The sequence below is a fragment of the Triturus cristatus genome, chromosome 8 (assembly GCF_964204655.1).
Source record: "Triturus cristatus chromosome 8, aTriCri1.1, whole genome shotgun sequence".
NCBI lineage: Eukaryota > Metazoa > Chordata > Amphibia > Caudata > Salamandridae > Triturus > Triturus cristatus.
This window is the reverse complement of record NC_140591.1, coordinates 743883551-743905445: the sequence shown is the minus strand read 5'-3', so window position 1 is coordinate 743905445 and position 21895 is coordinate 743883551. Positions and strand designations below refer to the sequence as shown.

Genomic DNA, 21895 nt, shown 5'->3' with positions numbered 1-21895 from the left:
TGATCTCGCAGCATTTGATCATGAAATGAAGAATAGTTACATTTGGATGCCAAAATTCTTAAGTCATTTACAAATGTGTCTATAGATTCATTTACCAGCTGACCTCTGCTAAGAAATTTATGACGTGACACTACTTCGTTGATTTTTTTTATGTAACGTTTATCCAATTTCGAAATGGCTTCTTCATAAACATCAGCATCCTCTTCTGATGATGAAATGCTATTAGAACAGGGTGGGAGATGGCTTAACATATATCTTCCCTCAGCACCCAAACAATGTTTTAATAAGGCCAGTTTCCTTTTATCAGTATAGACTTCACCGCCTATGGCTTCAAGATATGCCTCAAAACCTTCTTTCCAGCGTTTCCATTCCAACACTGGTTCACCAGGAGATGTCAAAAATGGAGTGGGAGTACTAAAACCCTCCATTTATACCAAATTAAATATAATTTAGTTTATACTGAATATCAACTTTTTTTTTTTTTTTTTTTATGTATATATATGTGTCACTATCATTAATGCCAACACCAATTAAAATTTTGCACCTTAACTATCTTCTTCGCAACATTTTAACTCAAATACAATTGCTGTGCACATCAGCGATGTACATGTAATGTTCCACTCGTATTTTCACAAAATCCTGTTTCTAATACAGTTGCTGTGCACATCAGCGATGTACACGTACGATTTCACTCGTAGTATGCCTTAAAATGGCCGACACGTTACGTGGATGTGTCCCAAAGTATGGCCGCCACTTTATGACTTCATCACGCAAGAACGCGCGCTTGCGCAGAGCTTCACTCCAGCCCTGAACTCGAGCAAAATAGTTAAAAATAACTATGTGCCTCACCGAAGATCTTGTGAACATCGGATTTTCGACCAATGCCTTCCGCTATACTTCTCTTGCATCAGACGCGGTACCGGCTCACTCACTTCGAAGATTGACGGTCGCTTGATCTGCAGCTCGCAGGACTCCAGGTTTACTTTTCCTTTTCTTCTCCGCTTGTTCTCCAATCGTCGCCAATGCAATAATGATGTCTCCACGCACGCCTTAGTTGTTATAGGAAGCTTTATTAGTACAGAGCTTCAAAGAAATCATCCATACATGTAAACCTGGGTCTAACCGTCTCCTCTAGAATCTGGCACACAGTCAGTGTTCCAGATTCTAGATTCAGCGAAACACCACACATCCCTTAAGAGAAGAGAGACATCATTTTCTTTAGCCCTTAATGGTTTAACACTAGGAGGGCCATTTTGTGAAACTACAGCCCCAGGAGCAAGGCAAAACCCATTTTTAAACATCAGGAAAACAGGAGGAGGATTCTCAAGTACAGATACATTTACATTTGCCATTTGAGCAGCCTGACGTTGATCCACAGACACATGGTTTGAGAAGAAAGAACATGCCATATTGACATTCTCATTTGTGGCCTCAAGAAAAAAGAATATTAGATTCCCCAGAGGGAGGGCCCGTTGATCATAATTCCCCACCTGAACACCCATTTCTACCACCCAATTTAATGTCACTATAATAGTCAAGGTAGCCTGGGATTTCAGTCAATCTTTATTCGGTTAATAAAATCCATAAAAGAATACACAACATAAAAAACATTAATAAAATCAGCAACAGATCCATCTCTCTTACCAAAAAATAGTCATAAAATGACTTATGCTAAAATCAAAAAAGACTTATCAGTAACTCAGACACAATCAATTATCCAAGGCTGGGATCTCATTTCAATGCCCCATTCTTCCTTCCCTGAACATAAACCAAAAGAGGTGAGGTGCTGCACCCCCCTTAGAATTGGTGACAACACATCGAGCACATGATCAGAATTAGCAACTGATTTATCTAACAAGGCCAAAATTGAGGAAAAATTCCTTTCCACTGAGAATAAGATATCAGAGTGAGCTCTTCCCCTACCCGACCCAATGAGTTCCAAATTTGATGGCTGCACGGGGCTTGAGCCCCTGTGAATAAGGAGGGATCACAATTCTGGGATTCCATTGAACTTAAAAGAGAGATCCTTGTAGAAGGCATACTGCCAATCAAAGCCGGTAATGGAGGACGACTAAAAGGACAGTCCAAAGAAGGACTCAAGACAATGTCCAAGGCAACAGGTGATCTTAAAATAGCCTCTCTAACTCAGTTTTACTCTATGAGAATGGCAATGTCCAGCAAGGAATAGTCCTCCAATACATCAGGATAACCGCTACACACATCGCCAACAAGTTCACTGTGAATCACTCAAGAGGCCTCCTTTGATGTAGAAATTTTTTACATTGGCACCTCATTTTGGTCACCAGATAGGGCCACAGGACTCTTAGGCCCAGACAGAAAGTCCAACTTGATACCGATGATATTTGTCTCAGAATCAGCCTTTACATCCTCTATGTCCATTTCTTCCATCTCTTCCACTGCTTTCCCTGCTTCCCCAGAGTGATATAACTTGCTGGCTGGCTTTGGGGAACGGGCTGCCCTGGGTTATACATGAAGCGGTTAATCTGTCACGGGACTGTGCCCTGGGAAGGGTCCATAACTAAACTGAACGCGTCTCATCTTCTTTGTATATGCCTGTAGACATCACTAATTTCCTTGTTTCCTACCCCTCTCCCCTTCTTTGAGAACAGAGACGACACAGAGGGATGGAACTTCAAGAGAGACAAATGGGATTGGGGCTTCTTTTGCTGGATAGTTTTTTAAAGTTTTAAGGAGCTGATGTGATTAACAATAGGACCATTTGAGCCTGAGGGGGATAATTAAACAACCAGAAACAGACACCTGGAGGCATCTTCTAAAACACCTTATAAAAACTTATAGAAGCTTGTCCACTGATATCCACAAGTATCCAATTGTCCACAGATACCACAAACTCTCGATGTCTACTTCCCTTTTAACTCCTCTCTAAGACTCTTCACTGCAACATCACCAGATGTTAACCTCCTTCCTAGAAGGTGGAGCAGGGCTACACATGGGAGCAGAGGAGCGCACAGGTAAGCAGCAGGGTGCTCATGAGAGAGGAATACGTTTGTGGGCAGACCACCCCAAGGTAAAATTCGCACCAGCCTGATTCTGGCCATCTCTGCACCACCGGGGGGACGGCAGCCTAAGCCTCCCACAGCACACAGCACACGACTGTTAGAAGGTCTTGTTGGTTTCTGGATTCCAGGCTTCAATTCTCCAGCGTCTAGTCCCCCTTTTATTGTTTATTGTTGCTTGTTACTTGTGTGCTGTTTGTATACTGATGCTCCTTTTATGCAGCCCTCAGCCTTAGCCTTCTCTTGCACCAAAGCAAGCCAGCCCAGCGCTACCACAGCTCCACCTGTGCAGAGTGTACTGAGGAGGAGGAGGAGGGTGTATGAACACACACCGCTCTGAGAGATATTGGGATAGCTGACGCAGCACTGGAGTCCAACTTTAAATAAAGTGCATTTCCTGAGTGCTTTTGACTTTTATGACTTAAGCAGGACTGATTATGGTGCCCTTGGAACCTCACAATAGTCGTGTGTGGGTTTTTTATGCCAGTGGTAACCTGCAACACCAAAGACTTGCACCATGAACCATGGTAACCCCAAAAATGACATGAGCTGTTATGAGCTGTTTTGAATAAGATCAGTGCTTGAAAAAGAGCTTTAAAAAAGAAAACGCCAAACAGCAAAAAAGAATTAAGAACTTTAAGCCTGCAAGCTGCCAAGTTTAATACTTTGAGGCTGTGAGGCACTGCGGATGTAAGGGCCCAAGCAGGAGAACACCAGGCTAACCGCAAGCTGCACCTAGACCTGGCTAGGCCTCTTCCGCGGGGAACCTGGGCACACGCTTTGAGAGCGGTAACTAATACCGCCACACTCAAGATGTTTACCTCCCACTCTACTCCGCTTTGTTCCTTCCGTCTGCGGCTGCTTGCCGGGCCGTTTTCGGGATCTTCACTCTCCCCTTCAGGCCTGAAGTGTTACCACTGCCTGCCCTCCTCCTTGCAGCACAGTACAGCATTTTGGCTCAGCGACACAGTGATTCTAGTATTGGCGCTGGCTGGAGCAGAGGGGCACATGACATGACTGTCCCTTATTACATTTGCATTGTGAATTATTGTGCATAATTTTAAACATGCTTCTCAACTGTCGGGTAGAAATAAATGGCTCTATTGATATGTCATTATAGTACAATGTAATTTTATTGTGCACAAAACATTGAAGTAAAAGAGAAGGTTAGTAAGGATTTAGACTTAAGTATAAACCACCTTTCACACGTTGTAATACTGATGTGCTGGGAGAGATTCAAATAGAGATATCTAAGAAATTATTTTGTTTTCTCAGACTACAGATCGATAAAAAAAGTGCTACTGTCGTCAAGCAAACCACAAGCATTTGGGGAACATCAATCAATCAATCAATCAATCAATCAATCAATCAGGTGTTTATATAGCATGCTACTCACCCGTGAGGGTCTCAAAGCGCTGGATCAGTCGAACACCCAGGTCTTGAGGTCTTTCCTGAACATGTGCATGGTCGAGGAGAATCTGTTGTTCACCGGGAGCTCGTTCCAGGTTTTGGCTACGATGTAGGAGAAGGCTCTCCTGCCGTTTCTGTGTCTGCGGATGCAGGGAACCTCTGCCAGGGTGAGGTCGGTGGAGCGGAGGTTCCTCATGGGTATGTGGAAGGATACCCTCTAGCACAGATGTTTGGGTCTGATGTTGTGGAGGGATTTGTAGGTGTGGGTGAGGAGTTTGAAGGTGACCCTCTTCTCGACAGGGAGCCAGTGGAGGCCTAGTAGGTTTTGGGTCACGTGTTCATGGCGTGGTGTCCTGAGGATGAGTCTGGCTGCGGCATTCTGGATGGTCTGGAGTCTGTGCAGGAGAGTTTTGTTGATTCCGGCATAGAGGGCATTGCCGTCATCCAGTCAGCTGGTAATGAATGCGTGGGTGATGGTCCTTCTGCAGTCGGGGGGATCCACTTGAAGGTCTTGCAGAGGATGCAAAGGCAGTTGAAACTAGTGGAGGCGACGGTGTTGACCTGGTGGTTCATGGAGAGGGAGGAGTCAAGGATGATGGCGAGGTTCCGAGCATGGTCTGTAAGGGTGGGTGGGCTCCCGAGGGCAGAGGGCCACTAGGTGTTGACCCAGGCGGAGGTGCAGGGACTGCAGATGAGGACCTTGGATCATCTCTGAGTTTAGCTTCAGGCAGCTGTCCTTTTTCCAGGCTGCCACGTTCATGCCCTCCTGGAAACAGAGTCTGGCGTCTTCGGGATTCTTCATGAGCGAGAGGATGAGCTGGGTGTCGTCGGCATAGGATACGATGCTGAGCCCATGCTGGTTAATGATGGTGGCGAGGGGGGCCATGTAGATGTTGAAGAGCGTGGGGCTGATTCAAGATCCCTGGGGTACTCTGAAGTTGATTTCCGTGGGTTTGGAGAGGAAGGGAGGGAATCAGATCCTCTGGGTTCTGCCGGAGAGGAAGGATTGGATCCAGTCGAGGGCGGCTCCTTGAATTCCCACATCGTGCAGTCTGGCTGCGAGAGTGCGATGAGAAACGGTGTCGAAGGCTGCGGAGAGGTCTAGAAGGATGAGGGCCGTGGTGTGTCCCTGGTCGAGTAGCATACCGATGTCATCAGTGGCGGAAAGGTGGGCGGTCTCGGTGCTGTGGTTGCTGCGTAATCCCGACTGGGAGGCATCCAGGATGGAGTTCTCTTCTATGAAGGTGGTCAGCTGGGTGTTTACGAGTCTCTCTGTGACTTTGGCTGCAAAGGGAGGAGAGAGATGGGCCGGTAGTTTTTCAGGTCCGTTGGGTCAGCTGATGGTTTCATGAGGAGGGGTTTTATCTCCGCCCATTTCCAGTCGCCTGGGCAGATGCCTGATCTGAGGGAGGCATTGATGGTGCGTCCTAGTTCAGGTGCGATGACAGTTGTGGCCCTGTGGAAGATGTGCGGAGGGCAGGGGTCCGTAGGAGCTCCAGAGTGGGTTATCTTCATGGTTGCTCTGATGAGTTCGACGGTCGCGGGATCCCAGGATGTGATGGTCGGCTTGACGGCAGCGGTGGGTAGGGGGGGTGGTGCTCGTCGTTGGTTTGCTGAAATTGTCATAGAGGGCCTTAAACTTCAGATGGAAGTAGGAGCTGAGTTTGTCGCAGAGTTCCTGGGAAGGTGTGACGTCCGTTGCTTCGCAGGTGGGTTTTGCAAACTGCTGTATGACGTTGAACAGTTCCTTGGCTTTGGTCTGGACTTTGTCTCTTATGAAGGTCCGTTTGGTGTCTATTATGCGCTGGTGGTATTCCTTCAGGGTGCTCTTGTGGTCGTTCCGTGCTTCTGTAGTTTTCAGGTTTTGCCAGGTTTTCTCTAGGCATCTGCAGGAGCGTCTGGCTTCTTGAAGTTCTGTGGTGAAGCAGGCGGCTTTCAGCAGATGTTGTTTGGCAGGGTGGCGGAGGGGTGCGAGCTTGTCGGCGCAGCAGGAGATCCAACGGTGAATTCCTTGGCTCTGGAGTTGGTGACGGTCGTGGAGCTGGGGGGGTCTTGGAGTAGGGTGGTGTTTAGGAGTTCCTTTGTGAACTTGCTCCAGTTCCTTCGTGGCGGGCGTAGCGTGGGTTTGGGTGTGGTGTTGAAGGTGAAATGGACGCAGTGGGGGTCAGTCCAGAGGGGCTGGGTGGTGTGGCAGAAGTGGATGTTTGTTCCGCCTGTGACGATGGGGTCGCGGGTGTGGCTCACTCTGTGGGTGGGCGTGTTGATGAGCTGTTTCAACCCTAGGTTGGCGAGGTTGTTAAGGAGAGCAGAGGAGTTGGGGTGATTGCCGTTGTCGAGGTGGAAGTTCAGGTCACCGAGTAGAATGTAGTCCGTGGAGGTGATGGCATGGGGTGCGGCGAGCTGGGTGATGGTAGTTACATGGTGGGTGCGAGGTCCTTGAGGTCTGTAGATGAGGGTGCTTCTAGCGTGGTCCTGGGGCTTGTCTGGATCTGGAAGTGGAGGTGTTCTGTGTTGGAGTGAGGGTCACTGGTGTTGGATGTGGAGAGGCGGAGGGGGTCCCAGATCTCAATGGCATGTCAGTGCAGGGAGCGTATGTTGAGCAGGATGCAAGTCAGGGTTTTGCTGGTGTGTGCATCAGGCGTTCCTTCGGCGGTCGCGGGGGCTGTCGATGGTGAAGGATTAGTGGCAGGATCTGCACGAGAACTGCCCGAGTGTGTTGTTCGGTGAGGATTTTGCGCAGTTGGCGGGTCTTCCTGGGTTGAGTGAGTGGAGAGTGGTTGAGTCGTAGTGGTGGGGCCTCAGAGAACCAGGAGTCCTGGCGCTGGCCATGGTCTGGTCGCGGACAGGCGCAGACGGGATTGCCTTCCGTGCGCCTTCGGCACGCCAGCGGCTTGACCGTGCAGCGGCAGCCATTATATAGGGGAGGGGGGAGGGACAAGTAGCTAGGAACCAGGAGCCGGGCGGTCAGGGGGAGGGGTCACGGGTGGACGCAGCAGCGGGAACAGCGGAGAAAAACGGCAGGAAGAGGGGGGAAAGGTCAACAGTGGCGGGGCAATATACAAGATCACAGAGTGAAGCAGTGAAAAAAGAATTTAAACACAATCAGCAAAGTAACCAGTGAAAATTAAACACAGTCAGGCAGAGGCAGAGTAAAGGGGGAAAAAGTTGAAGAGTTGGGGTTAGCCTTTCCAATCGCGCTTCTGGATAAGTGGCAACATCAAACATGAGTATGCTGGCACGGTTCTTGTCCCTCTTGCAAGTAAATCTGGGGCACTAATATGTAAAGGGTGTACCTTAAAACAGGTGTGTCGGGTGCAAAGAGGGAAAGTGTGCCCTATTACGTGGAATGTGCTGCCCCCAGGGCAGCTGCAAACTTGTGCTTTCCTGGGCAGCGCATTACTGTGAAAAACGGAGCGGCTGCTTTGAAGCCGTTCTGTGTTTTCACAGTGCAGGCGGAAGCCCGCCTGCACTTTTAATTGGAATTAGAGATCTCCTTGCAGGGGGGTGCAGTCAGTGGCTACACTTGCCTGCAAGGGTATGTCTGAGGGGTTCATGGAACCCCCTTCCCCCATAGAGGGATGCCATCAAGGGGCACACTGACAGTGCACCAACCTTTGGATGGCACCCTGTCAGTGTGCCTCCTGAGAGCTTCTTTGCCTCTGCGACCACATCTGTAACATGGCACAGGTGCAGAGGTAAATTGATTCCCTCATTTACATGGGGCAAGCCCACATGCAAATGAGGGAACACCCATTGAAGATAGTGCAGGCGCTTTATGTGCGCCAACGCTATCGGTATAACAGAAGGGGCAGCACAAGCGTCTGAGGCCCCTTTTGTAATACCAAAGTGCCTTGGGGCGCACAACACAGGTTTAAACGCACGTTGCGCTCGCGGGACACTTAAGTCCCTGATGGTGATCTTTCTCCCATTTTCTTGGTCTCTGGCCAGTGTTCCGCAACAGTGGCTATATTATGTATAGGGATGCACTTTCCCTGTTTGCGCCCTGGTGCACCATAAAACAGGTGCGCTGGGTGCAAACAGAAAAAGTGCTCCCTGTTACATAGTATGTGCTGCTCCCGGGGCAGCCATGAACTGGGGTAGCATATTCATGTGAAATACGGAACAGCTTTGAAGCGGCCGCTCGCTGTTTCACTGTGCAGGCGGAAACCTGCTTGCACTTTTAAAGGGGATTAGAAATCCCCTTGCAGGCGGGTGCAGTAAGCGACTGTATCCACCTGCAAGGGGATGTATGGGGGTCCATCGAACCCCCATTCCCTCTTCCAGAGGGCTGCTATCGGGAGGTGCGCTGTCAGTCATAAAAGGTGGGGCACTGTCATTGCGCCTCCTGAGAGCTTCTTTTCCTTTTTTTTTTTTTTTCATGTGTTCAGGCGTTTTTTCTTTTTTTTAATTATTATTATTTTTTTTTTATTAATGTTCCACAACAAACATTCAATTACAATTAACCAGCAGAATTAATATAATACAGAATACAAGAGAAATAAAAAATAAACCATAATAATTAATCATATGCTTATCATATATAACAGGGCTAAACATAGTTATTGCTCATCAAAATAATCTTTTAACGGACACCAGATAGTGAGACCAAATCGCCTCTTGCGTGGTTTTTTCAACAAGTACATACTAATTTCAAGATTATACAAATTAAATAACTTAGTACGCCATATATCAAAACTCGGCGCCTGTGGCTGCAGCCACTCCGTGGCTATTGACAAACGTATCACAGCTGCTATAATAAAAAGAAAAAAACGGAACTTAAAGAGAGGGTGCCCTTGGGTAGCTTCCTCCCCAATACACAATAAAATTAAGTTCGATGACAATGAGATAGATTTACCATGAACATGAGTCAAAAAGCTTAAAATTTGATTTAAAAAAAATGTTAAAGAAGGACAAGTGTAAAACACATGTACTATATCAGCATTGCAAGCTCTGCAACGAATACATTCACCCGAATTAGAGTATTGAGAAGAGCTACCCCATTTCATCATCACCGCCGGAGTACGATATAGATTAAAGATAGTTTTATAAAGTTGAGCCTTTAGTGACGCAGAATAAAGAACCATGTGGGCCATCTTAATAGATTCTTGAATGCTAATGGACGAAGATAAGAGCCGGCATGACCACTTCTCATTTGTTTTATCAATATCATCTATACGATGTTCTAAAAGCTCCTTATAAATAGTTCCGATTCATGATTGAGATCTAATAGCCTCAATAATGCGGATTGATAACAACTGCGTAGTACGTTTATGGAGAAAATCGCGGATCTGTAAGAATTAAAAAAATTGGTTATTAGATAAATCAAATTTCTGTCTAAATGCATCAAAAGAAAGAAAAACACCCTCCGTGGAAACAAAATCACCCAGACATGTGATGCCTTTAGAATACCAACATCGTATAACTGAATCACCAAAAAAAGAGGGTAAAAGATATGGTGCCCTAAGAGGAGTATATATTGTAATTTTGGGTATATTGCAAATTTTCCTAACAGATTTCCAAACATTGAAAGCAGACATGATAATTTTAAACCGAGTGCGTTTGTAGTAGCTGCCGTCGGTATTGGAAATCAAAAGTTTTTTTGCAATAGAACCAAGCGTAATTTGATAGATCGATGGTGCTTCTGCCACATTGGGCATTTCCTCACCAGTCAGGAGAATACGCATCCTTAAAAGTAAACAAGAAGTCTGATAAAGAGCAAAATCCGGAATTCCCCACCCACCGCGAGCAGGCGGAAGCGTTATAAAACATGAAGCTCTACGGATTTTTCCTGGAGCCCAAAGATATTTTTCACAGACCGATTGTAGCTGGCGAATCTGACATCTAGGAATCAAAAGGGGAACAGCATGAAAGAAGTAGAGTACTCTAGGTAATATAATCATTTTTAATAAATTTGCTCTGCCAACAAGAGTAAGGTGAAGACTCTGCCATGAATCCAGTGCATGTTTGGTTTTATCCAAGATGCCCTTCCAATTAACACTAACCAGATCATCCAAATTAGGTCTGATCTTAATACCCAAATAAACCACTTCTTCCACAATCCTACTGTCAGAAACTATCGTTTGATCCGTACACAAACATTGTGTCTTGGCTTTATTGAGCTTATACCCGGAATATCTGCCAAAACATTCCGCTAGTTGTTCTATAGCTGGTAAAGCAATATTTAAATTAGACGTGACGACAGCTATATCATCCGCGTAAGCGAGAACGCTATACTGCGTACCTTGAACTATAAAGGGAGGGATTTGTAAATTAAGATCAAGCATTTTAATGAAAGGATTGATGTAAAAAGCAAAAAGAATTGGGGAACAGGGGCAGCCTTGGCGGGTCCCTCTGCTAATCTGAACCTTCTCCGATTTAAGACCCATAGCACATATCTTTGCCGTAGGGGACCGATAAAAGATCTGAAGGGCCCGAAGAAAACCTGGACTGAACCCTATTTACCATGACCTCCCATAAAAAGCCCCAAGACACACGGTCAAATGCCTTCTCGGTGTCGAGCAGGACAAGACCCAGAAATCTGGAATCAACCTGCGCGACGTCGAGAAGTGCAATGACCCTATTAATGTGATCAACCGTCCCCCGACCTGGCACAAAACCATGCTGCTGCAGCGATACCAAACCAGCAACAAACGGGGCCATACGGTTTGCCAGCAATTTAGTGTATAATTTGCCATCGCAATTAACCAGAGATATCGGGCGGTATGAACCTGGTTGATCAGGAGGTTTCCCCTTCTTCGGGAATATAACTACATGGGCTGCATCCCATGACTGGGGAGGGAATCCTAATCTAGCTGCCTGAAAAGTATTCAACAGATCCTCTTGAAGTTCTAGAAAAAAGGTCTTATAAATCTCTGATGGAAGAGAATCAGGTCCAGCCGCTTTACCCGAGGGCAATTTAAACAATGCATGCTCGATCTCTTCGGCAGAAAATGGCAAATCCAATCTTTCTGCCTCTATAGGGTCGAGCTTATCCCATTCTAGTACTGGTAGCCCGAAGTCAGGCGGGAGGTCTCCAACATCCGGCTGGCTATACAAATCAGAATAAAATTGATGGAAAACTTTCATAATAGCCTGGGGTTCATGAACTAATACCTTTTGGTCATTATAAATAGAGTTAATTTTTGATATTTGATTTTTCGCACGGATTCTTTGAGCTAAGTATCTCCCTGAAGATTCCCCAAACTCATACAGTTGTTTCCTATAAAGATGATATTTAAGCGAAATCTCTTGGGCCCATACAAGATTAATCTTTGCCTTACAGCAAGCTAATCTATCAAGGCTATCCATATGATCATCAGCTGCCTGCAGTTGAGTTATAAGATCTAACTCAGCATTCCGCAGTTGGGTAAATAACTGTATCATATTCTGCTTGCGCAATCTTTGAGCATGTAGGCCATAACTGAGAACCTCACCTTTAAAACATGCCTTAAAGAAATCCCAGACTACTGCGGGTTCGGCTGTGCCACGGTTAAGTTGAAAAAAGTCTGGGATCCACTTTTTCATATGATTCAAAAAAAGAGTATCAAGCAAAAGTTTCCTATCAAAGGAGAAGGTCTTACTATATCTTATAATAGCCACATTTCATAAAGAAGTAACTACAGGAGCATGATCGGATAAAAGTCTAGGATAGACTTGAATTTGACTGCAGGAGGCCCAAGCAGCAGGAATAATAAAATAATCCAACCGAAATAATTTAGTGTGAGGTGAGGAAAAAAACGTATAGCCAGGTGTTTGTGGGTATAAGAAATTCCACCCATCAACCAAGCCATGGTCAGCCATCAGGTTCTTTAATGCCTGGAAAACCTTAGGTTTACGACCCCTGTATAACCGGGCAGAAGGGCTTGCCCAGCCACTATCCAAATGGATATTAAGATCTCCGCAACACACTACTGGTAAAGGCCATAAAGCAAGCTCACCATTTAAAAAATCAAAAACATTTGCTTCATCAAGGTTAGATCCGTATAGAGTGCAAAGGGTAAACCGCATATCTCCCACTAAACAATCGAGAATAGCCCATCGGCCATGTATATCTGCCAAAAAACGCTCAGTTTTAACTAAAGAGGGGCGTGCCAAAATGGCCACCCCCGCGTCGTATCCAATTGTTTAGAAGCAACCAAAGTAACATACCCCAAATCATCTAACTTTTGCCTTAAGGACCAAGAAATATGCGTTTCCTGAATACACACAATATCAGGATTAATACGTTTCAATTCAATTTGCATCTTCCTTCGTTTCTCATAATTATTGAGACCACAAACATTATAAGTTACAATTTTTAAGTTTAAATTAGCCATTGAGTTCATAATTTGAAAGCCCTTTAGTAAACACGATCATAAGTGCATCAAACAAAAAACCACAAAAAAAACCAAACAGAGTGAATCTAAAATCCTTTTGTGGAACATAATTTTCCTTTTCCCCCCATACCCCGCCGGATCCCACCCTTCCCTCCACCCGAAACCCCCCCCCACCCCACCATCTACCTTCCCCCCTCCCACCACACCCTCCCAATAACGAGGCAATTGGTCCGCGGTCCTGGTGATGGGGAACTGGAAGCACTCACCCACGGTACCCCTTACAAGAAAAAAAACATAGCCATAACTATAACACCATATAACACCTTATGCCACATTATCTTCAACTCACAGGGCCCAGCTGTTGCAAATATCCCTCAGCCAACACTTCTGAGAAAAAAAACCTATTTTGGCCCTGAACCACAACCTTTAACTTTGCAGGATACATTAAGAACGCCTGCTCACCCTTAGCTTGAAACATAGGTATTAATTGACGAAGCTGCCATCTGCGAGACACTGTTTCATGAGAAAAATCAGGTCTAACAAAAAAGTGAATCCCTTTGGCCAATCTCTTACGGTTTGGCCTAGCCAGGTCATAAACAGCTTCTCTCGCTAAAAAATTATTGATTGAGATCAAGATGGCACGAGAATAGGCAGATTCATGTCCTAAGCGAGTAGCTTGTTGTTTATTATGAAAAGGGAATCGATGGGCTCTCTGTATCTCTATCTCCCAATCCCATTGGGAAAGCTCCGGGAAAGTCTCTGTAAACAATTAGATGATAAATTGCCTCGCATCATCCCGCTCTGCCCCCTCCGGAATACCCAACACTCGTAAGTTATTCCGCCGCATCTGATTTTCAAGTTCAGATAGTTTCCAGGTGGCGTCGTCTTTTTGCTTTTTTAGCGCAGTGACCACTCCTTTCTGAGCCGATAGTTCATCCTCCAAAACTGAGATGCGACTTTCTGTCTCATTTATCCTAGTGCCAATCTCAGCACTTGTCTTATTTATGCGTCTTATGGCATTTTGTAGTTTACGGCAGGCCCCCTGTGTTCTAGCATTCTCAAGCCTAGTCTCCGCTCTATGTGACAGCATCATGTCGTAAATCATCTCCAGCGTAATAGATTTGGGAGGATCAAGTGAGTTAAACGTGGCAGAATTCCCTAGGCCCACTTCATGGCCTGAGGCGGATGGCTTTGTGGTAAAGAATGAATAATCCCAAGCCAAGTTCCCCCCTTGGGCATTAAGGATGTTATCAGGTACGGTGGCCCCTAGATCGTTCACCTCTCCACTCGAGATCTTATTTTTCCGAACTGTACCACCCGGAGGGGCCGCATTCATATATCCTCCCGTTATGCAATCATCAATCTCTCCTTGTTCATACTCTGCCCAATCCCTGCTGGTCGCATCATCATCAGATGTTGTAGACCCATCTGATAGAGAAAAAAAATTATCTAATGGGTCATTATCTGGGTTAGACCCGGCCTGGTCAGGGCCTAAGCCATCTTGTATCGCACCCAGTACGAGAGAATCAGTAGGTTTGAGAGGGAGAACTGCAAGTCCCAACATGCATCTTGATAAGCCGGCCAATACAGTTGGGGGCTCGACATCCAGATCTAAATTCGCAGATGGAACCGAAGCGTTTCCTATCTCTGATTGACGATCACCATGAATCACCGCTGTTTCACCCGTCATATCAGCCACATTATATCCCTCCTGTGGAGAGCCCAGGATAGCGCCTGAAGGTTGCAATATCCCGCTATCAGCCGATTTATTTACATATTGTGTCAAGGCTTTGGCTGCCCGTTTAACAAACAGAGGGGCCGTGTGTTTTACTGCAGGCATAATAGCAACAGAAGAGGATACAGAAGTCTTACCCAGAGGGGTCTTAGAGCGAGGCAGCGAACTGGAAACAGAGCCGATGGCATCGTTAGACCCAGTTTCAGACGTCGTTGCCTTCACCTGTCCCCCGGCTGCAGACTCTGCATTTGTTGATGGCTTACCGCTACGAGGCTTGTGGTTTTTCGTCAAGATCTTGGGAGCTGCTTTCGGCGGCATTTCACTAGCAGATCGGAGGGACCTGTCGACCGCTAAAGTAGTGAATGAGCACCAATTCCCACACTGCGGAAGGCAAGAACGCCAAACGCCTCTACGCGCCCAGATCAAAGCGAATGCCTCGGTGAGTATGCTCATCACCGGTAACTTTCAGCCGCATACGCAAACACCACTTCTCTTTTCCCCCGAAGGATTGGGAGGATCACAGCGTCAAACCTTGAGCCTTTGAGCCTTTTAGAACCAAATCATATTCATAGCATTCCAGCGAAGGGAGTCACCGTGGGGAGTGCATAGGTCCAGCTCACTCGGCCGAAGCACCGGCCGCCATCTTGCCCCCTGAGAGCTTCTTTTCCTCTGCGCCCACGTCTGTAATACAGTACGGGCACCTCCATGCAAATGAGAGACCGCCCTCTTGAGAAAGCGCTGGCGCTGTATGTCCACCAGCGCTTTCAGTATTACACAAGGGGCCGCACAAGCCAAAGTGTCTTGGAGGTGCGTGAAGTGGACGCAAATGCCTGTTGCGCCCCCGGGGCACTTTGTGTAATACGGCTCCAGGCGTACCGAGGGATTTATGTATCAGGAACAGCATTTTGAAAACTGAGCATTATGCATGAAGATAGCGGATATCACCTCACAAGTTTAATAGTGGAGTGATTAGGAGTTAGATTAGCCTGAAATCTTCTCTTATGATTTCTGGTGTGTTGTAGCAGGAGAACAATGCCTTAACGATATCTGACTAGTAGGGCCATGAAATCTGGAGGACCAAGTCAACTAACATATTTAAATGGGAGAAGAAAAGATGCCTACTGAAAGGATACATGTACAAAAATATCAAGCTACAAAAGCTTTGCTCAATTTTGTGAGGTTCAAATGGAACATTAGGTGAATTTCTCTACATATGAAATGACGGCCTAAAATCCCAGGGCAAACACTCAACCCATACTTAACTTAAAACACACATATGACTGGCCAGGGGGTAAGTATCAACCTGTTTCAGTTTGAACTCTTTACACAGGTCTATTATCAGATACTATTAAAGTTTTGCCCTGATTTATTTGCCCTAAGTTTGTTGGCACTGAAACATGTTAACCATTTTTCGTAACTATGGTACTAAATGTCCAGTTTGTTTACATGTGCAGGGAGTGACTGCTGAATGTGAACTTGTAGATACATCACATGACATATTTTTAATTAATTTCATATAGCTTTCTAAATTGACACATCTCCAACGGCACCAGGTCTAATTTTCTCCTTAATCATTAGTCTTTTTCTAACACTCCTTTAGTAAAGGCAATAGGGCAAGTCAATTGCAGGCCTTTAGCACTGATTATGCAACTCTCTACTTTGTAGACCATTCATTAAGAGGCCTCTTGACCCGAGCAATATCTCTTGTAGTTTTAGACCTTCCACTGTGACTGAGCACCTATGACGAGTTTTCTCAGTATCTGGAATCCATTTTACCACTCCTGTGATGTGTTTCCACTCCACACCATTAGGATCTACTGATCCTTTTCTAACACATGCTTTTGTGCTTGGAACCAATATTTCAGTGTGCCAAATAGCTGGTGCGCCACTCCACAATAAAGGAGGTTTTCCCTTTCTTAGTAGCAATTCAGCCGTTAATTGAGACTCTTTTTGCAGTGTAGTACCTTTGGGGGGAGGATTGGCCCTTTCTTTGATTTCCCTCTGATCTACTTTTTATGGAACTCAATATGCAGCCTCCCAAATCTGCTTGAAGTCTATAGATATCCCATAGATTGAATGCTGCTCCAGGTTCATATGAGTTCCCAGCAAGTTGTAGGGAAGAGCAATATGGATTTGGTTCAAGTTCACTGCATTTTTAAAACACAACCTTCTACATCTTATTCTGAATTACATTTATTATAGCAACATATAACAACCAGAGCTGAAAGATCCACGAAAGAACACTGAAAAGGCTCACTAAACATGAGACAGATCCAAAACATGGTGTTGTAAGCCATTGTCCGTTTCCTGATATGCAAGTTAGATAAAACAATAAATATGCTTCTCTGATTATTACAAACCTGGCATATTTCCATTGTAATTTGTGATCATGTAATTTTTTTTTACGTCAAATATTTTTTTTTAACGTATGTCTTGGTCATTTGCAGGTCAGATGATGAATTGTTAAATTTTATGCACTTCATGAAATCCGTTTGGGTTCTATGTGGCAGAGATGTGATAACAGCAATTGATCTTCCTTCTTTCTCCATAGTCTGTGACTTAGGCGGTAAGTGATGTACATATGATGAGGAACCTAGGAGTATATTTATGTAAGTTTGCTTCAGATCATTTACAGATAAGGTAGATTTCTTACAGATTGCTCAGATTTCCAGTTAGATCATTCTTAAAATCGTTCATACATAGATCAAAATTTAAATTTGTATTCGAAAATGCAGAACTTCCCACATGCTGAACAGCCCTTGCTTTATATGATGTGCAGGTCATGATTTAAACAGACTTTTGAAGAGGTATTATTGTAGTATCAGAGTTGGTTTTATATAGTGCTTACTTCCCCTGATGAGATATTGAAGCACTTTGGAGAAGTGTGGCTCAATGATTAGAGCGGCAGACCCTGATGCAGAGGTCTAGCCCGGGACCAGGGTTCAATTCCCTGCCTCGGCGGGTCTTGGGCTCAAAAATTCCACGGACCTGATAATTCTCGCCTCGGTGCCATTCCAATCATGGAGTCCCACTCTGCAACTCTGGGCAATAGCTTGCTTAATCTCCACAATGGCCCCCACAACACTAAGGATGCCTGGCCTCCACCTTGGGGGTGCCCAGGAGTGGACGCCTCACAGGGAAAGCCAGGATGGGTTCCACAGCGGTATTCGTACAAGCGCCTTGAGACCCTTGCAGGTGAGTAGTGCGCTATACAAGTATCAATTTACATTTACTTTACCCAGAGCACACTGCTCCAGAACCCATGCTGAGTGATTATTGTAGTTGTTATTACTTATTGTTGATTATTGGGCTTAGTTTTGTGCTCTCAAGAAAGCCATTCCATATGTTTACAACGTTTTCTTTGTGGTAGATTAAATTAATAGGAGTTAAGTCTGATCGCTAGTTGGAGATGTACGAGGTTATGCAGATGATTTGGAGATTGGGTAGTGCTAGGTTGCAGGGATATAACTTTCAAAGAAGGAGACGTTGTGATCTTTGAAATGATCTTTGAAATTAAGTGTGAGAAATTTGCAGAAATATAATAGAATATGATAATAGAGATTAAGGCAAACATGCATGTGACCCTGTAGACTGTGCTCTGAGAGAGGAGTCATGCGGAGGATGGAACGAAAGGAGATGGTCATTAAAAAAAAAACGGATGGTGAACATTTGGAGCTGAAAGTCCAAGTAAATTTTTTTTGCAGAGTTTTAGATATATGCAGGAGGCTTTATGAAAACGCATGCATTCTAATGATGCAAAAGTTTATAAAGAAACAACATAGATAATGCTATAATACAACCTTTTTGTAGGCACTAGAATCAGGCCAACAATCTGTTCACTGCTAGACCACGGCTTTACCACCACTTTAGCAAGGAGAATTGATCAGTTCAGGAGTTGGAAACATACAGTAATAGTTGAATGCATAAATAGAGGAATCTCAAGAGCTTTAGGCAATGCTCAAAGGATCATAGCAGCATGCGAATACAATTTGCATAAAGCAAACATTGAAAGTGAGATTCTGCAAACACAGAAGATGATATCTTATGATGTTTTCCATAAAGTGTGGTTCACAGTATTACTCACCAAAGTTAAGTGGTATCCGTTCTTGATGCATTTGATTTAGCATGACACAATATGGAGGAGGGGTTGAGGATAGCTTCTGCAGACAGGTGAAGTGTTTATTTTCTTGCATTCCTGTGGCTGGTGGAAGGAGACCCAGACACGTAAGTGATCAGAATGGAGACACAGCTACCTGTAAATATTCCATAAATACTTTATTATCAAGAGGATGCTGATTATTTGTTCCGAGAAAAGCTACTTGATTGATGGCAGGGGTGATGGATGAGTGTCCAGTTTCACATGCTCAAGGCGAGACGCTTTTAGATAGGTCTTCCCCTGGTTGTTGCTTCAGGAAGTTTGATTAACAGACAGATTTAGAGATCTCACACTTCATCATACCTAGTCAATGAGTACTCCTACCTGGATCCAGCACCGTTGCAACCTATAGTGAGAGCATCACTTTACACACATGCTTTGTCTGGAGGTCAGCCTTAGAAAGGACACTTAAAAGACAACCAAACCACTAATGCAGTATGTGACAGATGAGGCATTCTCTGTGAAGCAATATGCAATACTTTAGCTTGTCTCTCTATTACCTATTGTGTTATTAAACAAATTAGCATAATTAAAGTAAAGTGCTTAGAGAAAAATATATTCCTCTGTGCAATAAACAAGATAATAGAGACTAAGGTAACATTGTATAATATAGATGAACATGGCTGAATGATGCATAAAACTGTATTGTATAACAGCACAAGAACAGAAGATAGCGGGACATACCATTCGGTTCCAACATAATTTTTCATAATGTAAAGCTTGGCAAAAATGAAATATACCATAGTCTGTGGGTCATGAGCCTTTAAAGGAAATTGGAATGTTCTCCAAGACAGTGGGCAGCAGGGTCTTAAAGCATCCCGTCATACCATGTCCTCGTCTGAATGAATCTCACACACTTTTAGCAACATTACAGGTCAGTGGTGTATGCCTGATATGGGATTGAGTTTTTCAGCACTACCAGTCTCTCAATTAGTGTGTCCCTTGAATATCGAATCAATAATATCGATGGGGCAGAATATCAGAAATAGAATATGAACAGGTATGTTAGTCTACATTTTTTATACCTAATTCTACATATATGCACCTTTGTGGTACATATATCTTCAAGGTACGAACATGTGGAGTGGTAAATCCATACTTCCATATATGCACTTATGGTTCGATGTTTTGTCGCTCGATATTCTGTCCTCGATATTAGTATGCCACGATATTGTTGGTGTTGATATTCAGTAGTACAATCCTCTACAATGCAATGCTCTTTCGGTAAATCACTTGACATGTGCGCATATTTACCTCTGTTCTTACGGCTTTTCTTAAAAAATAGGCTATATAAAAGCAGAGAAATACATAAACCTGTTATTACCAAAAGTATTGCATATTTGCAGTCTACATCTGCCAAAGGCGAAGGGGAGAAAAAAGGAACCTATATTGTTATCACTTGATATTAAAGAATAATAATACCCCTAAAAGGGATTAACATATTAGAATACTCAAAGACAATTAGTAAATCATATTAAAATGAAACAGAACATTATTCTCGATAAGGTCAGACAATTAATGTCATAGCACACTTCATTACTCATTTGGCCAGATACCCATCTTAACGGCATGTAAGTGGCCCAGTCAGGATATCTGCATGGGTTTACAATGACAGAGCTCATCCAGAACAGACCCCAGACATGCCGGCTAGTTAGCTGGCTTCCAGGAGGCTAAAGACGGGATGAGAGTCAATCCCAAATATTTAAAAGATCACTGGGCCCATTGAAAGGGGTTGATGGATTGCAGGGCAGGCACTCTGTATCTGGTACTGTAAGGTTTAAGGCTTGGGATTTAGTCTAGTCATATTATACTTAAAACCCAAGGCTTGTTCGAATGCGAGTAACGCCCGCACTACTGCAGTAAGGGTGGTTGCAGGCTGTGCAAGGGTGAGCAGGAAGCCATAAGCAAACATAGCAATCTTTTGAATGTGGCCCCTAAAGGGGATGCCGAATAAATCATCCGCCTAATGAATAGTATCCGGTGGTAGGTTAGGCGCATTATGCCATTATTCTGGTGATCATTGCTGGGCCTAACTTGATTTTATGGTGTGCTGCTCTTAAGAAGGACCAACTGACTCGATCGAATGCCTTCTCCGCATCTAGGTAGAAGAGGGAAGACGGTATATTTTGGCGATGGGAATGTTCCAGCAAATAATACATACAGTAGATATTGTTCACCCCTTGGCGATTGCGAATAAAGCCCACCTGATCCAGATCAATAAGGTCCAGGAAAAAGTACTCCAATCTGAAGGCCAAAATTGTACTAAGGATTTTGGCATTGGTGTTTAAAAGTGCAACAGTGCGGTAGGGAGGGGTCCTTGCACCACTTGGGAATGAGAGAAATCTCTGCTTCAGACATAGTCGGAATTAAACCCCTTTCAGCCAAAAATGAGTTAAAAAGAGTCAGCATGTGGTCTTGCAGTTGAGGAAAGAGATCACAGTAGAAGGCCTCAAATAGACAGTCTGGGCCAGGGGTCTTACTGAGAGGGAGGCTTTTCAGAACATCTTGTAGCCTTTGAAAAGTGATGAGAGCCTCGAGCATTTCAGAATGGAAGAGATAAAATGGGTCTCACTGGCATCCGACTAGATAAGACTCTTTAACCTCTGGAGAAGCATCCTCTACCTATAGAGGGCATGATCGAAATCTCGGAATGCTAGTTGTTTAGCCCCCTCAGATGTGGCCCAGGTGCCATCCCCGGTCTGAATTTGGGATATGTGAGTATGGGTGCACTGCTTCTGTAATTTGCACATTAAGAGATCCATACTTTATCCCCACTCATAATATTTTCCAGAGCAAGCAGGGATCTCTCTGTCTTATTCGTACAATGCGCTCGCAATTGACCCTGTTGGAGGGCTAGATACCCCTTATTGCACTACGATAGGGTAGAGTGATCAAGACATTCCAAAGTCTTCATGTCACCTGCCAAGCCATTCTCAAGCAGCCTAGTGTGCCCAAGCAATAGCTATAGAAGTGGTGGTACCCCTGTTGGTGGCTTTAAACCTATCCCAGAGTGTATACCCAGAGACATCAGGGTGCGTGTTGGAATCAAAACAATTCACTATTTCTTTCTGAATCTCCTCTTTATCAACATGATCTCGTAGCAAGTGCAGGGGAAGACGCCAACGCAGATGGGACAGGGTTTGAGTCACAGCTCCAGTCCAGACCACTTCTAAGAGCACGTCATAAATAGAGATACCTGAGATGGTTGCAGTGTCAAGTTTCAGTAATAGGAAGTGGGTGA

The 21895-nt window shown here is 44.6% G+C and overlaps 1 protein-coding gene across 2 annotated transcripts in view; it reads left to right on the top strand.

Moving 5' to 3' along the window:
* Positions 1-21895, top strand: part of LOC146805006 (acetylserotonin O-methyltransferase-like) — a 723771-nt gene that overhangs the window by 301301 nt on the left and 400575 nt on the right. For both annotated transcript variants that reach the window (XM_085622160.1, XM_085622159.1), the window contains exon 5: positions 16946-17064. In XM_085622160.1, the coding sequence (XP_085478286.1) occupies positions 16946-17064 (119 nt within the window). The remainder of the gene's footprint in view (positions 1-16945; positions 17065-21895) is intronic.